The sequence below is a fragment of the Vombatus ursinus genome, unplaced genomic scaffold (assembly GCF_900497805.2).
Source record: "Vombatus ursinus unplaced genomic scaffold, bare-nosed wombat genome assembly UNPS02004677.1, whole genome shotgun sequence".
In the NCBI taxonomy this organism is placed as follows: Eukaryota; Metazoa; Chordata; class Mammalia; order Diprotodontia; family Vombatidae; genus Vombatus; species Vombatus ursinus.
In genome coordinates, this window is record NW_020944455.1 from 546,693 (window position 1) to 568,604 (window position 21,912).

The window sequence follows — 21,912 nt, forward strand, 5'->3', positions numbered from 1 at the left end:
AGAGAGAGAGAGAGAGAGAGAGAGAGAGAGAGAGAGAGAGAGAGAGTTTAAATATCTTCTCTTATACTACCATGGCAGGGAGGTTTCCATTTATATTCTGACAAACCAGAATTTGAAGACCTGTTAAATCAACATGTCACAAATATGCATCCTCATTTGGGAACTAGTCGTTCCTGGTGCCTCTAGTTTGACTTTACTCCCATAGCTTCCCAGTTCTTGGTCACAGAAATGGTTACAGAACATTCATCAACTATGTCCATCCATATCTTCTGAAGCTCTTAATTCCCAGTCTCCCTATTTGCCCTTTTCAATTGCCCTCACAATGCCTATCCCTATTGGTTATGAATACATGGGGAGTCCAGAATGCAATGAGAATGTCCAAGAGTCCCAATATCAACGGATATTAGCATTAGAGGGGACCTTCAAACATAAAACATTAGAGCTGGAAGGTACCTTAGAAATCCACCCTGTCAAATTCTAGAGGTGAGAATGGAGGTTGAAAAGGGGACAACCTGCCTAAGACTGCCCCTAAAATGAATGGGAGAGCCAGTACTTGTACACAGATGTTCTGATTTCAAGTTTGGTACTCTTGCCACTACATCATGTGTCTCTCTAGTGAGCCAAGTCTTCACATCCTGCACCTTGGGTTACCCTGGGTTCTATCACACCTTTCACATACATTCGACCTTGTTCATCATTTCTATGCTCTACCTGCGCTTTTGAAAGGGTTCTTCTACTTCTCAACTTATCTTTCCTGCCAATGATTTTGTCACATTTATTGATATTCTTTGCTTTTTGTATCATTGTCAATTCCCAACAATCTACCTCTCTGGGAACCACTCTTAATCAAGAAAAACTGGTAAGCAAAATAAACTGTCATGGTATGTCTGACAACATATACAACATTTCTCACCGAGAGGAGGTGTTTAATCATTGGTCCTCTGGAAATAGTCCTGGTCACTGCATTTAATCTAAGATCTGATGTCCATTGCAATCAGTATGTATGTTGTTTCCCTAGTTTTGCTTTCTTTGCTCTGCATCAGTTCAGAGAAACCTTCCCATGTTTCTCTGAATTCCTCATATTCTTCATTTCTTATAATACAATAATATTCTATTATATTCACATAACATTTTTTATTCAGCCATTCTCCCAACTAATGGGTACTCACTTTGTTTCTAGTTCTTTGCCACCACAGAAAGTGCTGCTATAAATATTTTGGTACATGTGGGACCTTTTTTTTTGTCTTTGACCTTCTTGGGGGTATATGCCTAGTAGGGAGATCACTAGGGTAAAGGCTATCAAAGGTTTAGTGATTTTTCTTAAATAATTCCAAATTATCCTCTTTTTTGTATATGAAAACTGTGAACTTCTATTATATACGTTTTTTGTTTTAAAGTGTACTTTAAATTTAACATGGTAATAACAGAATTGCCTTGCTTGTCTGTCTTCTTCTGAACTTCCTTCTATTTTCTTCTGAATATTTCCCAATGCTTTTCTCCTGAACAATTGGATCAATTTACAGTGCACCAGCAGTCTATTAGTGTGCCTGCCTTCCCACAGCACCTCTAATACTATTTGCATTTTTTCTAATTTGATGGGTATAAGGCAAAACCTCAGCCACTTTAACTTACATTTCTTCCTTTATTTGCAGGTTTTTTTCATGTGGCTGTTGATAGTTTATATTTCTTCTTTTGGAAACTGTTCTCCTTCCACCACTTATCTATTGAGTCTACTCATCCAATAGTGATCACAATGAAACGGACTAAGTACAGGCCTCATTCCCAGCCCTTTCCAAGCCATTGCTGTGCAATTTGTGCCAGGCAAGGAGGGAGGAACCATTACTCCAACCACATGGCTCCTTTTCATTAGCTATGGTAGAAGGAGGCCTTAATTTGAAATTCCAAGACCTGGCTCGCAGTCCTTGTTCTGTGGCACTTCACCCTGCCCCACCCCCCAGCCAAGTCTCATTTCCTCACAGGTTTGGTGTGCAAAAAGCATTCTGGGAAGTCTATTAAGTAATGTTTTCAGTCTCTTTGATCCAAAGGGTTTGTTAGAAGAAGTATATCCCAAATAAAACAGAAAGAGGATCATAGAACCCAAGGATTTAGGGATAAGGAGGACCTTAGAGATTCTCTTGTTCAGCTACTTCATTTTCCAGAGAAGGAAACTGAGGCACAGAGAGGAAAAAGTGACTTGGCTACAGTTACATGGCGAGCTATTGAGAGGACTGAGTCTAGAACCCAGGTCTACAGAATCATACCCTACTAAATAATATTCTGTTCAGAGAAGACCTCTCGAATATCATAAATACCCCTCACCCTTGGACTAGAGTAGCATGTAGTCTAACAAGCTACTCAGTTGCGATAAGAGGATCTCACCCATGCTGGGGAGGAGGAAGAATGAAACATACCTTGGTGAGGCCGATTTGCTCCTTACGGAAATTTTCCAGCGGTTTGATCAACAAATCACTAGCATTTTGTACCTACGGGAAAAGAAAGCATACTTTAGTTTAATGATCAAATTAGAGCTTAGAGGACTTTCTATAACCTTGTGCTTAGAGTCATTGAGTCCCAAGGAGTCACCAGGTCCTACATAACTGAAGTTTTAGAGTCTTATAGAATACCAGAGCCAGAAGGGACCTTATTAGAGATGAAAACAACCTTACTTCAGAGGTGACAAACTCAAATAGAAATGGGAGCCACCAATCTGTACAAAAGAAACCCCAGGGGCCACAGATTGACTTAATTTTAAAACGTAAAGCTATCTATGTTGTACTGTATTTTCATTAATTTTGTTAAATATTTCCCAATTCCATTTACTCAGGAGTGTCAGGAACGTGTGGTTGACACCTCTGCCTTACTCCATAGGGTATCTAAATTGGGCAGGGCATGAAAAGTCTTTGGTTCCTTCATTGGAAAGATGGAGGGGGAAAAAAATCAACTACCTTGAGATAATAAGGACCTGTCCAAGGTCAACACAGTATTTGAATGGCAGGCCTAGGGCTGGAACTTGACTCTCCTGATGTCCAGGCCAATGTTCTTTCCAGTCTGTGCTGATTTCTAAGTAACTTCATAAATCAGACTCTGCAAACCAAATGCTTTGAAGAGCGAAACAAGAGCAGGGAAATTTATTGGGTCCTCGTGATTTTATTAGTAGTCTGCTCTGAGGCTTCAAAACCATAAATACACTGGGTCATATCCAGCAGCAGAAATGGTGAGGCCCAAAAGGGGAGAGAGGAGGCACAGGGCGAACACAGAGATGGGGTCTGAGGAACACATGTCCATGCAGCTTGGGGATCACCAACCCCATAATTAGACAAATCATTTTCTAGGCTATACGGGATTGAACAGGCACATGGTCTGGACTCCCAGAGTAAATCATTTCCATCCTGGGTGATGTACCACAAAAACAGAACCACATTTGTTTCAACATTTCCCCTGAGATTAGGTTCTGCCATTACAACATCTCCCAGGCCTGCTCCTCAGCTTAGAACATAGTCTGGCCTTCTAGGAAGCAAGAGCTCAGAGCACTGAAAGCACCAAGCTCTATAGGCCCATCATGAATAAGTATTACAGGTCTTCCTTCCATATCTCAACCTTCCCCACAGTGATCTCGATATATCATGGGTTGGCATAAGAAATTAAATTGGAATTTGGAGGAGGGGAGTTTTGCAGAAGCCACAGACGATACGAGAAGGCCAGCAGACATCACAAAAAAATTTAGAAACTCAGAAATGCATAAAACATATGTATAGTGTTGTACAATATCAACATACTTTGTCTTTTAATACCATAATAATTCAGACTTCTTCTCTGATACCAAGGGAGGGCCAAAAAATTTGATGCAAATTTTTCAGATAATGGGGGTGCTGTGCCCCTAACTCCCATGATGTGGAAGGGATAACTGTATAATAACCAAGACTAGCAAAGGCTATTGCCCGCCATCCTCATAGCACAGAAGGAACAAGGGAAATACTTAAGTAGCCCTTTCTCTGTCCCACTGTGCCCAGCTTCCTCAGCAGTGGGTTACCATCACAGACCTGTAAGAATTGGAAGGGAAAGAATTGGGGGGGGAGTGACAGTGCCAGAAGCTCTTTCTTAAAAAATCTGGCTTGTGGGGACAGCTAGGTGGTGCAGTAGATACAGCACTGGCCCAGAAGTCAGGAGGACCTGAGTTCAAATCCAGCCTCGGACACATAACACTTATTAGCTGTGTGATCCTGGGCAAGTCACTTAACCCCACTGCCTAGCCACAAAAAAAAAAATCTGGCTTGTAAAGAACCTTTCTCTCACATGAGGCATAACGAAAGATTCCCTGTCCTCAGGGAGCTTATACTCTACCAAAGGGAAACACCATTAATCAATCAATAAGCATTTAATAAACACCAGCAGCGTACAAAGCAAAGGGGAATACAAAAATGAAAGGAAATAGGCCCTGGCCTCAAAGAGCTTACACTCTACTACAGAAGTTCTTAACCTTTTCTTGTGTTCTGGACCCTTCTGGCAACAGTCTGGTAAAGCCCATGGAGTCCTTCTCAGAATCAAGTTTTTAAATGCATAAAATAAAATATATTTCAAAGGAAGCCAATTATATTCAAATGCAGTTATGAAAAAAATTTTTAAAAACCCAAGGTTAAGAACCAGAGTGGGGAAAAAATATCATTTAGTTAACAGGCATTTGGTAAGCACCTACTATGTGCCAGGCATTTTGTTGGGCAATGGGGATACAAAAAACAAAAATGTTTTTCTGCCCTTAAGGAGCTACATTTTATAAGGGGAGAAAATGAGTAGGTAAAGCAATTATCTGTCTAGTAGAGCTTCTGAGGTAATCTCTAAGACATTTCTTAAGAGGTGGTGGGCTCCACCGCATTGAGATGGAGGAAGGAAACAAGCATTTACTACATACCTACTGTGTATCGGGCATTTTACAGTTGAGGAAACTGAGGCAATCAGAGATTAAGTGACTTGCCCAAGGTCACACAGCTAGTGAATGTCCAAGGCTGGATTTGAACTCAGGTCTGACTCTAGGACTTCTGCTGTGCATCTCACTATGCTACCTAGCGGCCTCACCAGAGGTCTTGAAACAAAGGCTGGATATAAGTATGGAACCAGAGGAAATCCAGGAGAAACTGAAGGCCTACAAGAGGCTTGGATTACCCACTGGACTCATCTTCAGACTCAGAAACCGTCCTTGAGGTATGGCAGCATTGTTAGGCATGATGACTGGCCTCAGATGAACAAGACACAGTCTCTGCCTTTGTGTACTTTACGGTAGAATATGGAAGGCAAGGGATAGCCAAGTAAGTTGGAACCAAACCAAATGTGAGCAGTGTATGTGGATAGAAGGAGCAGACAGGCCGAGGAGAGGTCAGAGGAGGGAGCAATCAGTGCTGGGGTGGAGGGAGATGAGGGAGGCCTTCCTGGAAGAGGTGGGTCCTTCAGGATAATCCTCTGAATCTGGATCCTTTCACTGTTCCTAGTCTGGACAAGGACCAAAGGACATTCTAGCACGTCACTGTATCTCTTCTTCTGGAACTCAGAAAAAAGAGCGAAAAGAGAACAAGAACTCTTTCGGAGGGCTATGTTCCTCTCCTTAAGCATTATCCTCCAAGCCCTTAGTACTACATGCCCTAAAAGGTAGAACCATGAAGCCTCAGGTTCGGGGTTTGAGTCCTGACTATGTGACCCTGAGCAGTCATTTCACATCTCCGTGCCTCATCTTCCTCAGCTGTCAAGTGAGGGGGTTGGACTAGATCAAACTTTCAGCCCAGGGGCAGCTAGGTGGCGCAGTGGATAGAGCACCAGCCCTGAAGTCAGGAGGACCTGAGTTCAAATCCGGCCTCAGACCAAACACTTGACACTTACTAGCTGTGTGACCCTGGGCAAGTCACTTAACCCCAATTGCCAAAAAAAAAAAAAAACCAAACACTATATTGGTAGGCAGCTCTGTGGTACAATGGATAGAGCATCGGTCCTGGAGTCAGGAGGACCTGAGTTCAAATCCAGCCTCAGACCAAACACTTGACACTTACTAGCTGTGTGACCCTGAGCAAGTCACTTAACCCCAATGCCTTAAAAAAAACTTTCAGTCCAGCCCTGCCTAAACAAGAACAAAATGTCACTGGGAAGTGTTTAACAAAATAAATTAAAAACACAGCACAAACTGTTGTTTTGGTTCGGTTGTGTTCGAGTCCTCGTGACCCCAAGGCCAATTTCTTGGCAAAGATATACTGGAGTGGTTTATCATTTCTTTTTTGAGTTGTGTCCCCATTTTACAGATGAAGAACTGAGCCAAATAGGGGTTATGTGATTTGTCTAGGGTCACATAGTTAGTAAGTGTCTAAGGCCACATTTGAACTCAGGTCTTCCCAATTCTGGGTGCAGCGCTCTATCCACTGAGTCATCTAGCTGCCCCAAAACACAACATAGACAACGTTAACGTGGAGTTTTCTAAGTTAGTATGTCACTGGCTGTCTGAGTTTGACATCACTGCCTTAATGATCCTCCATGGTTCCTACCACCTCTATATCTAACAATCCCTCCCTTCCATCCCCACTACTTAAAAAGTCCTGTCAGTCAATTGATCACCTCATCATTCTCCCTCTCATCCAGACTGCCAGCTCCTTAAAGGCAAGGCCTGTTTTCATTTCTCTCCTGCATCCCTATCAAAAGGCAGCTGAAATAACGCATAGTGTATGGAGTTGACATTGGGTGAAGCCGACCTAGAAACCCAACTTCTGTCCCAGGTATGTCTCAGTGCCCCCAGGCAGCTCTCTAAGACAGTAAGTGGTAGAGTGGGTGCCAATCTGCATTGTTGAAGTGAGTTTTCACACTGGAATTTCCCTGCACCAATGAAATCCTTCAGCAAAACCAAAAAACAAACATTGAGCACCTAGCAGAGTGTCTGGCACAACAGATGGACTGAATAAATACTTGTTGATTGATTGTCTAATCACTTCTTCCAGATCATGGTTTCCATAATACCTTCCGTAACAGCCTGGGGAAATTCTTCTCCTTAACACATCAGTCTAATACACCAGGTTTCTTACCAAATGCAATTCAATTAAAGAAGAAACTCAGAAAAGGCGTTGCTAGGGACAAAGAAAGCCACTCAAACCAACAAGATGGCTTCTTTCTTTCGAGCACGGAGACAATGTAGGAGCTGCCCAGCAATGAGTTGGGGTAAGTGGTGGGGGTACCCTGAAGGAACATGGGTCCCATCCCAAGGGGCCATCACATCACAACCAATCATAAAAGAAAGACCTGAAAAACACTTGAAATTTGTCAAGAGAGGCCTCAGTTTTAAGCGTGTTCAGTTGTCTTTCAGTCATGCCCAACTCTTTGTGACCCCATTTGGGTTTTCTTGGCCAAGATACTGGAGTGGCTTACCATTTCCTTCTCCAGCTCATTTGACAGATGAAGAAACTGAGGCCGAGTGATTTGAACTCAGGAAGCTGAGTCTTCCTGACAGCAGGACAAGCACTCTATCTACTGTGCCACCTAGCTGCCCAGTGTTAAATGTAAGGGCTAATTAATGGTAGCATGAAGTCAGAATACATCCTGTGAGGTCAGCTCAGGTTCTTGTACTCATCCAGAACACACCAAAGAAAGTCTCCCAGAAGAGAAGGATTGTGACGGGATTGCTCTGTAAGAGGTAAGAAACACAAGCAACATCCACCATCACCCATAGGTAAAGGTTTTCAGCTACAGGAAACCATGAAGACTGTCCACTAAGGTGCAAAGAAGGTGACAGCTGTATCAATAGAGGTAGTGATGAAATCTCAGACCTTTGAAGAGTATTTAAAGTACTGTTGCGGGGCAGCTAGGTGGCACAGTGGATAGTGCACCGGCCCTGGAGTCAGGAGGACCTTAGTTCAAATCCAGCCTCAGACACATAACACTTAGTAGCTGTGTGACCCTGGGCAAGTCACTTAACCCCATTGCCTAGCCAAAATAAATAAATAAAGTACCGTTGCTGTTGTTATCAATGAAGGCATCCAAGAAGGGGCAGACACCCATTCCAGGTTCCCACGGCCTCAGAGTCATCACTGGAGCATCCTTCTTCCTCACCTCTCCTACTGTCAATTCAAGTTGATTCTTCCTCTGCGATATCCCTAGCATCTATCTCCTTCTCTCTATGTCCAATGCTGCCACCCTAGTGTAGGCCTCCATGCCACCTCTCTGAACTACTACAATTGCCTAATAAATCCTCCTGCCTATACTCTCCTTCTCCTCCAATCCATCCTTCACACCACTACCACATATTCATTTATGCACAGATATGTCAGCTCTCTACTCAAAAACCTCTCATGGCTCCGAACTGTCCTAAAGTTCATGGATCCCAAGTTAAGAACCCCTGCTCTACACTATATATCTGCTACAATCTCAGTTCCAGCACATGACGCAAGGTTTTGTGGACAGTGATACAGGTGGAGTACTTTTAAGCATTTCCTATGTGCCAGTCATTGTACTAAGATTTATACACAGGAAGAACATGATAAGCATCAGCTAAATGGTACTAAACCTCACCATTGGGAAGTTCTTTCAAAGTTTCTCCTACTGTAATTTCAGGTCCCTCTTAGCACTAACTGGACCATTTCTGAATGCTTGCACCTCATCCATACGCCCTGCGTTTTCTGCTACTCTGAGGTCTCGGCTAGAAAGGACAAAGACTGTTTGATACCTCCAGCTCATCTGGGATGGGGCCCAGAAGGCCCTTTACTAACTGGGCCAGGAAATGGGTAAAGTGTAATCAGGCAGGGAGTTCCTGGCAGGTCGTGAAAGACCTCTGCTGAGACTCTCCTCCACTCACATCGTTCCTGGACGCAAGTGGAAAGTGGGGAGCCAACATTCAGCATGTGAGTGAGGCGTCCTGGAGACAAAAGGGGACAGCATAATTAAAGACAGAAGAAAGTGACTCACGCCAGTGGCCAGGCGCCAGGGAGAGGGGTGGGAAAAGCAGCTTCTCAAAAGACGGACACTCCTTCAATATTGTAGATCTTTTTCTTAGGCAAAGAAAAGAGATAATGAAATAGTGAGGGTGGCCAAGTACAGCCAGGCTTTATAGTGCTGTCTGAATGGACTGGATGGGAGTGGGGGAGACAGCTCTGAGGATGATGTTGGCATCATCCCACAAACTCTTCAGAAAGCAAAGAACATCACAGGGCTGCTGATTGGCTGGTAGTCTGTCTCCCAGGCTCTAGCCCCATCTCTCTTGCCCCTTGAGATCTGTGGGAGAAAAGCTCTCTTCCCACGGGGAATTTCCCAAAGGCAAGCTAGCCAGGCAGCCACCTCTGCAACTCTACCTGGTGTAGAGGCCAAAATCCCAGTGGTGTCCAAAGGAGTCATGGATCTAGACCATGCCATATGACCTGCTCTCTGCCAGAGACACTAGCATTGGGTAAACTGACACAACAACATTCAAATAGGGACAAATATCAAGCTCTACATTTGGGTTTCAGAATTCAGTTGCACAGGTACTACATAACATGAGATATGGCTAGGGAAGAGTTTGCCTGGAAAAAAAAAAGATCTCTGGATGATAGTGGACAGCAATCTCAAAATAAGCAAATACGACATGGCAGCCCCAAAAGCCAGCTGGTTCTTAGGCCACAATAAGAGCCCCAAACGGTGATAAATGGTCCCTTTTGCAACTCCTCACCATTGTTCCAAGGTGAACCGTCAGGGGCCAGACAGAGTATATGTCTGATCCCTCTTCCATGTGATAGCCCTTCAGGCATTATTTATAACAACTATGGAGTTTGGCCATGGAAAGCAGAGGAGAAAATGCCCCTCCTGCCCCTTCTTCACAGAGGTGTATCATCATCAGGCATGGCCAATGTGTTGGCTTGTTTTCCTGAACTGCTTCCTTTCCCATCTTTTTGATCTTTGCCCCAAGGAATGGCTCTCTGGGAAGATATGGAGAAAGGAATGTGATGAACCAAAAAGCATAAATAAAAATAAAATGTTTAAAAGGGGGTGGGGGTGAGCAGCCAGAAGAAGGTAACCAGGATGGTGACGTCTTCAGTTCCCACTATGGGAGGATCAGTTGAAGCAGCAGGGTTAGTTAGCCTGAAGACTCATGGAGGACAAAAGAGCTGCCTTCAAATATACCTGAAGGGCTATGCTATGGAAGAGGGATGGGACATGCTCTGTCTGGCCCCAGAAGGTGCACCTAGGAACAGTGGGAAGGAATCTCAAAAGGAGTCAATTAAAACAAGATCTAAGAACCAGCTTCCTAGCAATGTGAGCTCTCCCCAGATGGACTGAGCTCCATCAGCAGAGAGTGGCTTCTCCCTCAATGGTAGTCTTCAAGCAGAGGCTAGCCCAGAGGTGGGGAACGTGCGGCCTCAAGGCCACATGTGGCCCTTTGGGTCCTCAGGTGCGGCCCTTTGACTGAGTCTAAGTTTTACAGAACAAATCCTTTTATTAAGGGGATTTGTTCTGTGAAGTTTGGATTCAGTCAAAGGGCCGCACTTGAGGAGCCAGAGGTCCACATGTGGCCTCGAGGCCATATCTTCCCACCCCTGGGCTAGACAGTCAATCATTGGCTAAGCCATAGAGGGGATTTGGGGGGAATAGCAGCAGTTATAGGTCAGACAAAATGGCCACTAAGGTCCCTTCCAACACCAAGATTCTGCGACATTCCTTCGGACACAATGAATAGAGGGCAGCCCAGTAAGGAGAACGCTAGATCTCCTGTATCAAAATACAGAGAACTCTGCTTCCTATCTTGGCTCTACCACTCACTACCTATGTGACCCTGGGCAAGTCACATAACCTCTGTGGGACTCCTCTGTAAAATGAGTTGACTCTGAGATCTCTCCTAGCTCTATGGATAGGGATAGGGACTAGACCTGGGATTTCATTGATACAGGGAACTCTAAGGTGAGGACGCTCCCTCCACCAAAACTAGATAGGACCTTTCCTGAAATGAAGACTTAGCAATGACAATTCAAAATGAAATGCCCAAGCAAGATCAAATTTGGGGTAATGAGAGCCAAATCTTGATATGGGTCATTCAGCATAGGCTGCTAACACAAATGAGCTACATTTTATACTTTGTGCTACAGTTAAATACACAGTGCGAAAGTTCAAACTTAAACAATCTTGTTGTTTGGCTTTCGTTCTCAAAGAGAACCAATGACATCAGGAGGGTGATGTCTTGACTTGCAAGTGAATTAGACTTAAGTGAGGCTGGGCTGTGCAAAGTCATCTGCCTCACTCTCTCCTCCAGAGCCATCAGAGCCCAGTGGCAAGACACAGGTCAGGACGACTGTAGATGACCCCAGATGTAGTGGGACACCTTGGCCTTTTTAAGCTAAGGTCTCAGTTTGTCTGAGTCAACATCCACTCAGTGATTAAAGGCTAGGTCAGAAATGAGACAAAAGATGGCCTAATTTGCCTTCATGAAAGAATCAATCTGGGAGGGGAAGGCCCTCAGGGTTTCTGGGGAGAACAGAAATAGTTGTTATTTGCCTAAACAATATTAGTACAGGAAAAAATAGGATATCTGTTATATTTCTCAACATTCATTTTAGCAGGTATGATATAATTAGCTGGTTCCCCCCCAAATCCTGCCAATGCTGAAATAACTGAAGAGATTATAGAGATTCATTTGAAATTCCAATAGTTAAATTTAAATTTGTATCAGATGTTTATTATCTCTCATTTTTAGAGGGAAATAATATCCCTTCATAATGGATAAATACATAATGAATTTGAAGCCTATCCAATGGAACAGCTGAAACTCATACAAATAAAAGAACACAGATGCAGCTTAAGGAATAAAAACACAGAAATGGAAAGGAAAGAGCTCCAATCTCGAAATTTGAATCTAGGATGCTTTGAATTGAGATTCACAAGTTTTGCTGTTGAGGGAGAGCAAAGATCACTGAAGATGAAACCTAATATAATGAAATGGCATCTTGGAAATGTATTATTTGCAACAAAAGTCCCCGCTGTCTACAGAATTGCCCACTGGAAATATTATGATGGGAGCCGGTCTGAGGCTACTGGTAGCTATTGATCAGGGTCAAATGATCATTAGCAAATCATGCACAGAGCAGTTTTGAATGGTAATAAAAGACATATCATGATTCCTCTATTAGATTGTTATATTAATAATAATACATCTAATACATTAATAATGGTAATAAGAGGCAGCTAGGTGGCATAGATTGTGCTGCCAGAGCACTGAGCCTACAGTCAGGAAGACCTGAGTTCAAATCCAGCCTCAGACACTTATTAGCTGTATGATCCTGGACAAGTCACTTCACCTCTGTCTGCCTCAATTTCCTTAACTGTAAAATGGGGAAAATAACACCTACCTCGCAAGAGTGCTGCGAGGATCAGATGAGATCATATTTTTAAAGTGCTTAGCACAATGCCTGGCACATAGTAGGTGCTCACTCCTTAACGCAGTTGGAAGGAGCAATGCCCACATACATGGCCGAAGACCTTCATGATAGTTGAGAATCTAAAATCTTCCTATCTTACACTGCAAGTGGATGAAGTGAGAGATGTAAAGATGCTCCTTTGATTCTACATGTGCAACACGGCGTTGAAACTGACACTCAGAAAGACTTGTCATTGTACCAACCTAAAGGTGGTGATACCATGTTGAGAGAAATTGTCAATATAAATTCATGCTTTTTCAATGAATATAATATAATGTGAGAGAATTGTGTTAGACTCTTCACTAATGGAGCTGCATCGAGGTCGAGTCCAAAGTACTACTTAAAAATGGCCCCCCCAAGCAATTTGAACACACTACACACTTCAAACCAATAACCTGCATCGAAAAGTATCACCAAAGAGCCCCACACTGGTTTCCACGTTTTTACAAGAGTTTTAAGCAACTTTGTAGAAAAGGGTCCATTAAAAGGAAAGTTCTTTGAAAAACTTGTATAGAGGTACAGCAACAGGGCACTGGTATATAATGTGCTGTTTTTCTTGGGCCAAAGCCCTTGGAACAGTGTTGGGGCTGAAAGAAGAAATAACCATTTTTCTTGGTGGTAGTAACAAAGATGAAGCAAATGCATCATATAGACAAAATTTCCTCCTAAAACTTGCATATTTTATGGGTACTTTGGAAAGATTGAGTACTCAGACAAATCACTTTGAGGGCCTCAAATCCATACTGTGATCCAGAAAGACAAAATGATCACATTTATGAACAAATTAGAGCTATGGATAAAGTGGTGACCAAATGATATTTGATATTTTCCAAATTTAAAAAATATCTGCTCTGCAAACAACATAGAGCAAAGACCAATTTATTCATTGCTTGACCAGTCTGCAGAAACATTCTCATTTTACTTTAAAGATCTAGATATTTCTAAGTACAAAAGGCTAAGGAACTCATTTGTTATGGACAAATATAATAGAATTGGTCTTATTCTTCCTAACTTCCCTCTTACTGCAGATGGCACCACCATCCTCCCAGTCCCCTAGGCTCCCGACCTGGGTGTCATCTTCAATTTCTTACCCACTCGCACCCCATAGATCCAATTAGTTACCAATTCCTTTCCTTTCTATCTGCACAACATCTCTCAGAGACACCTCCTCTCCTCTGACACTGTCACCACTTCATCAACACATGCCTGGACCAATGTCCAATAGCTTGCTAGTTGGTCCCCCGGCCTCAGATCTCTCCCCACTCCAACCCATCTTCTACTCAGATCAATCTTCCTAAAGTACAGGTCCGACCAGGTCACCTCTTCCCCTTATTCAACAAAGTCCAGTGTATTACCTTATAAATTTATAAGTAATCACTTATAAATCTTATAAACTCCTTGTTACCTCCAAGATAAAACATAAAAACCTCTCTTTGATGTTCAAAGCTCTTCGTAGCCTGTTCCCCTCCTGTCTGTCCAGTCTTCTTACACGTTACTCACGCCTACATTCTCTTCAATCTAGTGACACTTGACATGATTTCTCAAATACAACATTGCATCTCCTGATCCTGGGCATTTTCCCTGGCTGTCTCCCATGCCTGGAACTTTCTCCTCCTCATCTCTGCCTCCTGACTTCCTTCAACTCCCAGATAAAAGCCCACCTTCTCTAAGAGCCTCTCCCAGTTTTCCTCAATGCCATGTCCTTCCCTCTGCAGATTAAATCCAATTTCTCCTGTCTATATCTTATTTGTACATAGGTGTTTGCATATTGTCTCCCCTGTCACACTGTGCTCTCTTGAAAGCAGGGAATGTCTTTTGTCTTTCTTTGTATCCCCAGTGCTTAGCACAAGTGTCTGGCACAGAAGAAGTGCCTAATAAATGCTTGTTGACTTGATTTATTCCATCTTAACAAGAAGTAAATAAACATCGTAGAAGGTCACATAGAAACAAACATTTGAACTTGAAAATCCTATTATCTTTTTGGCTATAAGGGAGTAAACAGCTTTTTGTTTTACCAAACAAAGCAATACAAATTTTTACTACTACTCACAACATCTTGTTAGTATGAGATGGATTTTCAGCTATAGGCTTTATAAAGAAAATAGAGATTTCAATAGTGGCTGAAATGGAATTACAGGTACCATTGTCGTCCATACACCACGTTTTGAGAAACTGAGTTGAAAAAAACAAGTTCATTCATCATCCCCTAGGTAATATTATGGCTAATACTTCTATAAGTTACAAATATGACCATTTGAAGGGGTTTTTTAATCAATAAATGAATATGGGTGTTATGTTATTATGTTTCATGGTTGTGATAAAATAAAAAATTTATAATAATTTTGATTTTATTTAAATGAAAGATGAGCAAAGAAAATTATTTGTGTAGACTGTTTGATGAAGAGTGCAGATGGGGGGTAATAAAACAGGACCATCATTACATAAAGTTTGGGAACCACTGGACTAGATCATTTCTAAGGCCTCTCCCAGGTCTAAATTCTACACCAGAAAAACCAGGCTATGAGCAGAGGTCCTTGGACTTCAAAGTCAGAGCTTTGGCTAAGTCACCACAATTTGTGTTTGGATTACTTGTTGATGGTGTTACTAGGTTTATAATTTTTTTAAATTCTTCAGTTAATTTTTCTTTAAAACCATCAGTGTGTTCAACATTGTTATTCTAGCCTAATTCCATCTCTTCTGAAGTCCTTTTTAGCTGAAGCAAACAGAGACAAGATTTCCATACTAATTCGCTGCTGCTTTGATGGCAAACTCCCATGATGGGCACTTGAGATACTGCAAACAAGTCCATTATTCAAGTATCTTGATTGCTACAAAGGAAACCACAGTTCCAGACCTCTCCTGGCTCAGCAGAAATACTGAGAAACAGCAGCTCACATAGAAGAGGACCACCTGGGAAGTAACTCCCCCCCACCCCCAAATTTCCTCTTGGAGGCCACTAACATGCTTGCCTGCCAATGAGCCCTTCACAGGCTCAATGGTGCACACCTACCATCATCATCCTCTCATTTTCAACTTCATTGAGGAGCTCAGCAAATTCCTTAAAAGATTCCGCTGTAAGAAGAAACCAGAAAAAGAGGCTAATTAGTTTCTAATACTTGACAAGATCCCAGAATGAACTTCACTTAGACCAACCACAGACTAGGCCGGCCAAGGACACCCACAGGTATTGCGTTCAGCTGGACCACCTCTGAATCAGGGAAAAAAGAAAAAAAAGATTATCGAGTCCTGTGCTAGGGAAACTGAGTGGAGCCAAAGACTAGCTTACATCGTGAAGTCCTTTTAAAGCTATTCTCTCAATCCTCAGGCCTAGCCTGTGAAGCATATACTGTCAGCAGCGATAATCTCATTATGGTAGGTAGTGACCAGACCAGTGATTTCACTGGCATGGAAACTCACTAATAAGGAAACTCCTCTCCCAAGGAAGACCAGTGCCTGCTCTGCAACTTCCAGAGAAGCCTGGGAGGTGCAATGAAGGGCTAAGTGACTTAGGTGACATGACACAGCTAGGCTGAGCTTGAACCCAGGCTGGCTCCTTAGCCAATAAAAATAATAATTACTATTACAATAGTTAGCAGGTAGATAGCATCTTAAGGTTTGCAAAGTGCTCTCTCTCTCTCTACACACACACACACACACATACACACACACACACATATACACACACACACTTATATACATGTGAAAGCTAATTTAATCCTCATAACTACCCTAAGAGGGAGGTGCTATTATTATCACCAGTTTTACAGATGAGTAAGAAGTTAAGTGACTTTCTGGAGTTACACAGATAGTATGTGTCTGGGGTAGGATTCAAACTCACATCTTTTTTTAATATTTGAAATATAGTCATCAAAATATACTCTATTTTATTTTGTTGGTTTATTTTATATTTTATTTTTCCCCAATTACATGTAAAAACAATTTTTAACATTTGTTTCTGAAAACTCTGAGTTTCAAATTCTCTCCCTCCCTCCCTCCTTCCCTTCCTCCCTCATCGAGAAGGCAAGCAATTTGACATGTGCAGTCATACAAAACATATTTTCATATTATTCATGTTTTGAAAGAAAACACACCAAAAAAAAACAAGAAAAATAAAGTAAGTTTTTTAAAAGTATGCTTTGATCTACATTCAGACTCCATCAGTTCTCTCTCTGGAGATGGATAGTATTTCTCATCATAAGTCTTTCAGAATTGTCTTGGATCATTGTATTTCTGAGAATAGTTAAGTCATTCACAATTGATCGTTGTATAATATTGCTGTTACTATGTACAATGTTCTGGTTCTATTCCTTTCACTTTGCATCAGTTCATACAAGTCCTCCCAAGTTTTTTCTGAAATCACCTCCTTCATCATTTTTGTAGCACAACAGTATTCCATCACATTCACATACTATAACCTGTTCAGCCATTCCCCAATCGGTGGACATCCCTCTTTTCTTTTTCTCTAATGTCTTTTCCCTGAGTTTTTGCCACTTTCTGAATTCAAGAAACAATTTCTTCCCAACTTTCCCCCTGGCAGCAGGAAAGAGACATCCCTACATTACCAAAAGTGCCTGAGGACAAGATAAACCTCCATAAACCTCAGAGAGAAGACAACAGAAATGCTTCTATTGCCCTAATCCCCTAACAAGGAATAGAGTCAACAGAAGACAAGACAAGAGCCATTATTTTGGGCAACAAGTGAGTTCAAGCTGCTGAATGGAGATCACCCAAACTGAGGCTATAAATTTGTCTAAAGGACAATCTCATTGTTGAGAAAGATGAGAAGTTAGTAACTCAGAAAGGAATAAATGGACAGAGCTAGAAATGTTCATCAACTTCACACAGCCCTACAAATTCAAGGGCATTGTTCCCCAACCCCAACCTCTCATATAAAGGGTGAGAGTTCATTTCCTTGGCAGCTTGATCCCAGAATCTAGCCTTCTAACCAGAGAATTGAGATGTCCTGGGCAGCACCAGCTCTGGAAGTTGGCTCAGGGATAGAATCCCAAGTTCCAAGAGTTCCCAAGTTCAAGCATCAGACCTTCTGAAGAAAGATTTCCTAATCTGGCATTTTCTTTGGAGCATCAAGTGGGCAGCTCATGTGGCTCTTACCCAAGGCACTACTTGAAGAGCAAAGTCAATGTGCTACACAGACAATGCAAGTCTGATGAAAAGGGGGTCTATTTGTCCTGTGAGCTCCAAAATGTTGACCTTCCCAAGGGAGCCTAATCCACAGAGTCATACCAAAAGTCTTGGGGAGACTGTGTAAGAGTCTGTGGGGGAAATGGGACTCATCAGAGTCCCAGAGCAGGCTCAGTTCTCTTGGGAGACTGGGGGAATGTGTAGAGGTAGAGAAAGATATTGATTTTTCACCAGAGGGCAAGTGGTTGATTTGCCATCATAGAGGCAAAGAGACAGAGACCATGTATCTTGCCCCTTTCTCGTTGATATAAGTGACTGCATCTTAGAAACTGGCCCCAATCCACGTAAAGCTGGCAATAAGATAATTTTCTTTGCCCTTGTTCTCACACCCACACCGCTCCTGCCCTTGCCACTAGGTTGGTAAACCAACAGTCCAGTTGTGGGCTAAACAATGATAAAGATCAGCAGTGAACCGGAAATGTAGATCGAAATGCACAGCAAATTCAAGTGGAAAGAAGCTGTTTTTATGAGAGAATAAGAAGTCTCTTTCCAGCTCCATTTTTATGGATTTTTTTTTTAGGCAGTTGGGGTTAAGTGACTTGCCCAGGGTCACACAGCTATTAAGTGTCAAGTGTTTGGTATGAGGCCAGATTTGAATTCAGGTGCTCCTGACTTCAGGGCCAGTGCTCTATCCACTGCACCACATAGCTGGCCCTATGGATTTCTTTCTTAAAAAGCCCTCCCACATCCCCATGCTGCTACTGACCCATCTTCAAGAGTGCAAGAAAAGTTTGAGCGAAGAAGCTCATTACTCAGCCTAAGAGAACAAAGACAGAGGGAAAGGACCTATTTTGTACAAAGATATTTCTAGCAACTCTGTTTGCAGCGACAAAGAACTGAAAACTAAAGGGGTGCCCGTGAATTGGGGAATGGCTGAACAAATCATGGTAGATGAATGCAATGGAATAGTATTGTGCTATAAGAAATGATTCAAGGTGTGAAAAATAGCTTTAATACAAGCCTATGTCAATTTACATGCCATCTTGATGGGGGGGCGATGAGAAGAGATGGGGAGAAAATTTGGAACTAAAAATCTTATGGAAGTGAAGGTTGAAAACTAAAAATAAATAAATAATTTATTTTAAAAAATTTAAAAATTAAAGAAAAGAAATGATTCAAAGGATGGATTCAAAGAAACTGGGAAAGATTTGTATGAATGGAAACAAAATGATGTGAGCCAAACCATGAGAACAAGTTTTACAATCACAATAACATTGTAAAGACAAACCACTCTGAAAGACTAAAGAACTCTGTATAATACAATAAACAGGCAGGATCCCAAAGTCTTGATAATGAAGTGGGTTACCCACATCCTGAAAAAGAAGAAGACATCATTCTTAGGCATGACCCAGGTGGGAATCTGTTTTGCTTAACTATGTATATTGGTTACAAGGATTTTGCTTTTCTTTCTTTTTTTATCAGTTGGGTGGGGGAAGTGAAAAGGGAAAGTAATGACAGGGTTGCCCCTCCCTTCCAAAAAGCAGAAAAAGAAAATTAATATTTTTTGGACATGATCAATGAGGGAACTGGTTTTGCTTATATACATATATATATATATATATATACACACACACACACACACACACACACACACACACACACACATATTTATTTATTTGTAATTGAGGTTTTGTTTTTCTTTTTTTCACAATAGGGAGGGGGAAAAGGGAAGGAGAGAAGATAGATTTTCACTGATTAGAAAAAATTAAAATTTAATTTAAAAAAAGAAAAAGAGAGTCATCAAAGCAATTCATTAAAATGCACAGAAGAAAGCAGAAGGAAACTGACCAGCAGGACAGCTTTGAAAGTCACAGGCTGAATTTATCATATATACAACATGCAAAGTAAGCTGCTCATAATAGAGATTCAGAGTTTCACATACAATCCTCCTTTTCCTTTTCAACTTGAATACAGAAATGCTCAATTTATTTGGTATTTCTTAAGTACAGAATGAACAATTGAAATTTCTTTTTTAAAAAGTACAAACTATGGTCTTTACCACAATATCACCAACCTCTACTTCTTCTGGGATCTCCATTATGGATCATCCTTGGTCTTGCAGGGAGCCATGACTCCGACTTTTTTTTTTTTTTTGGTGAGGCAATTGGGGTTAAGTGACTTGCCCAGGGTCACACATCTAGTAAGTGTCAAGTGTCTGGTCTGAGACCAGATTTAAACTCAGGTTCTCCTGACTCCAGGACTGATGCTCTATCCACTGTGCCACCTAGCTGGCCCATGACTCTAACTTTTCACCTGAGGGTGAGGGATTGGCCTCCAGTGGATCCCAAGTCCCAGATTTGGGCTTGGAGAGCCTGAAGTACCTTGGCAGCTCATCTAGAATTGACCTTCCTCTTGAGGAGGAACAGTGACCCTGGTGCACAGGGCACCACATACCTCAAGGGGAGGAAAACACTTACCAATGTTAATCTCATCATCTGTCAGCGTGTCCCCAGTGAAGTCAAACTGGAAGGATTGCAAGGTCTGAGAAAATTTTTGCACAGCCGAAGAATAACCTGGAAAAAAGAAAGCAAGAAACAAGGTTAAGCATCATGGAACCAGCAACAACTGGCTAGGACTCATTTTGGGGGGGGGGGGGGAAACGGGTAGGACTAGACCAGTGCTTTGATTGGCATAGGGAACTCCCAGGTGAGGAAAATCCCTTTAACAAAGCAGGTCAGCACCTTCTCTGTGGTTAAAGAGCAGCCTAGATGGGGCAGCTAGGTGGCGCAGTGGATAGAGTTCCAGCCTTGGAGTCAGGAGGATCTGAGTTTAAATCTGGCCTCAGACACATAACACTTACTAACTGTGTGACCCTGGGCAAGTCACTTAACCCCACTGCCTAGCCAAAAAAAAAATAAATAAAAATAAAAAAGAATAAAATAAAGAGCAGCCTAGAACATTAAGAGATGCTCAGGGTGACACATTGACAGAAAGAGGATTTGAACACAGATATCTGTGTCTTTGAAGCAGCTGCCCATTATGCCATGCTTCCTCTCTTCTAGGAGGAGAGCAATTTGGAAATGTGGCATATGGCCACTCGCCCAGACAGCAGTTGAGGCACAGGAGTAAAGCCACCATCACTCAACAGGGCCTAGGGCCATGCAGGGAGGCTCTGCATCTTCTGCGCTGCCTCATCTACCCCAAGCAGTGGGCCTAATCCTTCCTTTTTTTAACCCCTTCTCTTCCCCTAAAAAAACTCTTATTTGTGGTCCTTAGCTTTCTTCACCAGCTCCAACTCACTCTGAACTTCAGCCCCCAACAGGTCCCACTATGCTCTTGTGTTCATTTTTTTGTTATTTACCCTTAATTCTCTCTTCTGTACTTTCAAGTGAAAAATCTAAGTGACTTCATCATCCCTCTCTCATTTTTCCTTCTCCTTGAAATGATTTCTCTCTGTGTCCTCAGGAATTCATTCTTAAGTCATTCATCCCTCAAGGAGCGACGTCCTCTGCAGGACATTATTAGTCCACAGGATCCTACTTTCCTGCCTCTTGAACCTCTCCTAAAATCTAGAGTGCATCTCAGTCTGTGCCTGGTTGTCTTCTCTTCCATCATAAACTCTAGGAGAGAGTGATCACTTCCTCCAGGATGCCCATCATCCCCACCTCAGCAACTGGTTCCTCCCTGTTAGCAAGAATCAATCCAGAAAAAAAAAGAATCAATCCAGAATATAACTCCCCTTTGTTGGTTCCTCTCTACCTATTGAAGGATAAAATGAACATCCAGATAGATCAAGAAAGTAGTGGTTGCTCTGCTTTTGGCAGAGGGACAGAGCTCCTGCTGATGTCCCCCATCACCATGGCACTGTGCCCCCACTCCCCACGACTGTTCACCTACTTCTTCTTTCTATCTACAGGGTATGTAGTATGTTCCAATGGAGTTCCTCACACGAGTTTACCTTCTCCATACACTATGCTGTTCCTGCCCCACCTCCCTGCCCTTCTGCCCGGTCTTTTCTTTGAATATTGTATATGCATCTTGAGAAGCAACCCAGTATGGTTTTACCTGGGCCACACAGGGGCTGTGTGACCCTGGGCAAATCACTTAACATCTCTGTGCTCGAGGCCACTCTCTAAGACCAGAAGTTTCAGAGAAGATGCCAACCTGTATTCATATAGTGTTCTCTTAGCTGAGAATTCCTTATCTCAATGAAACCCCAGGTTCATTGCCTATTCCAGGAGTGGGGAACCTGCAGGCCTTGAGGCCACATGTGACCCTCTAAGTCGTCAAGTGTGGCCCTTTGACTAAATCCAAACTTCACAGAACAAATCCCCTCTAGGTCCTCAAGTACGGCCCTTTGACTGGATCTAAA

General features: G+C 42.3%; 1 protein-coding gene across 1 annotated transcript in view; it reads right to left on the bottom strand.

The window, feature by feature from the left end:
• OPHN1 (oligophrenin 1) overlaps positions 1–21,912 on the bottom strand; it is a 273,019-nt gene that overhangs the window by 133,727 nt on the left and 117,380 nt on the right. The window contains exons 2-4 of the mRNA XM_027839055.1: positions 20,018–20,113; positions 15,409–15,470; positions 2,412–2,483 (exon numbers count right to left, since the gene is read on the bottom strand). Coding sequence (XP_027694856.1) covers positions 2,412–2,483; positions 15,409–15,470; positions 20,018–20,113 — 230 coding nt within the window. The remainder of the gene's footprint in view (positions 1–2,411; positions 2,484–15,408; positions 15,471–20,017; positions 20,114–21,912) is intronic.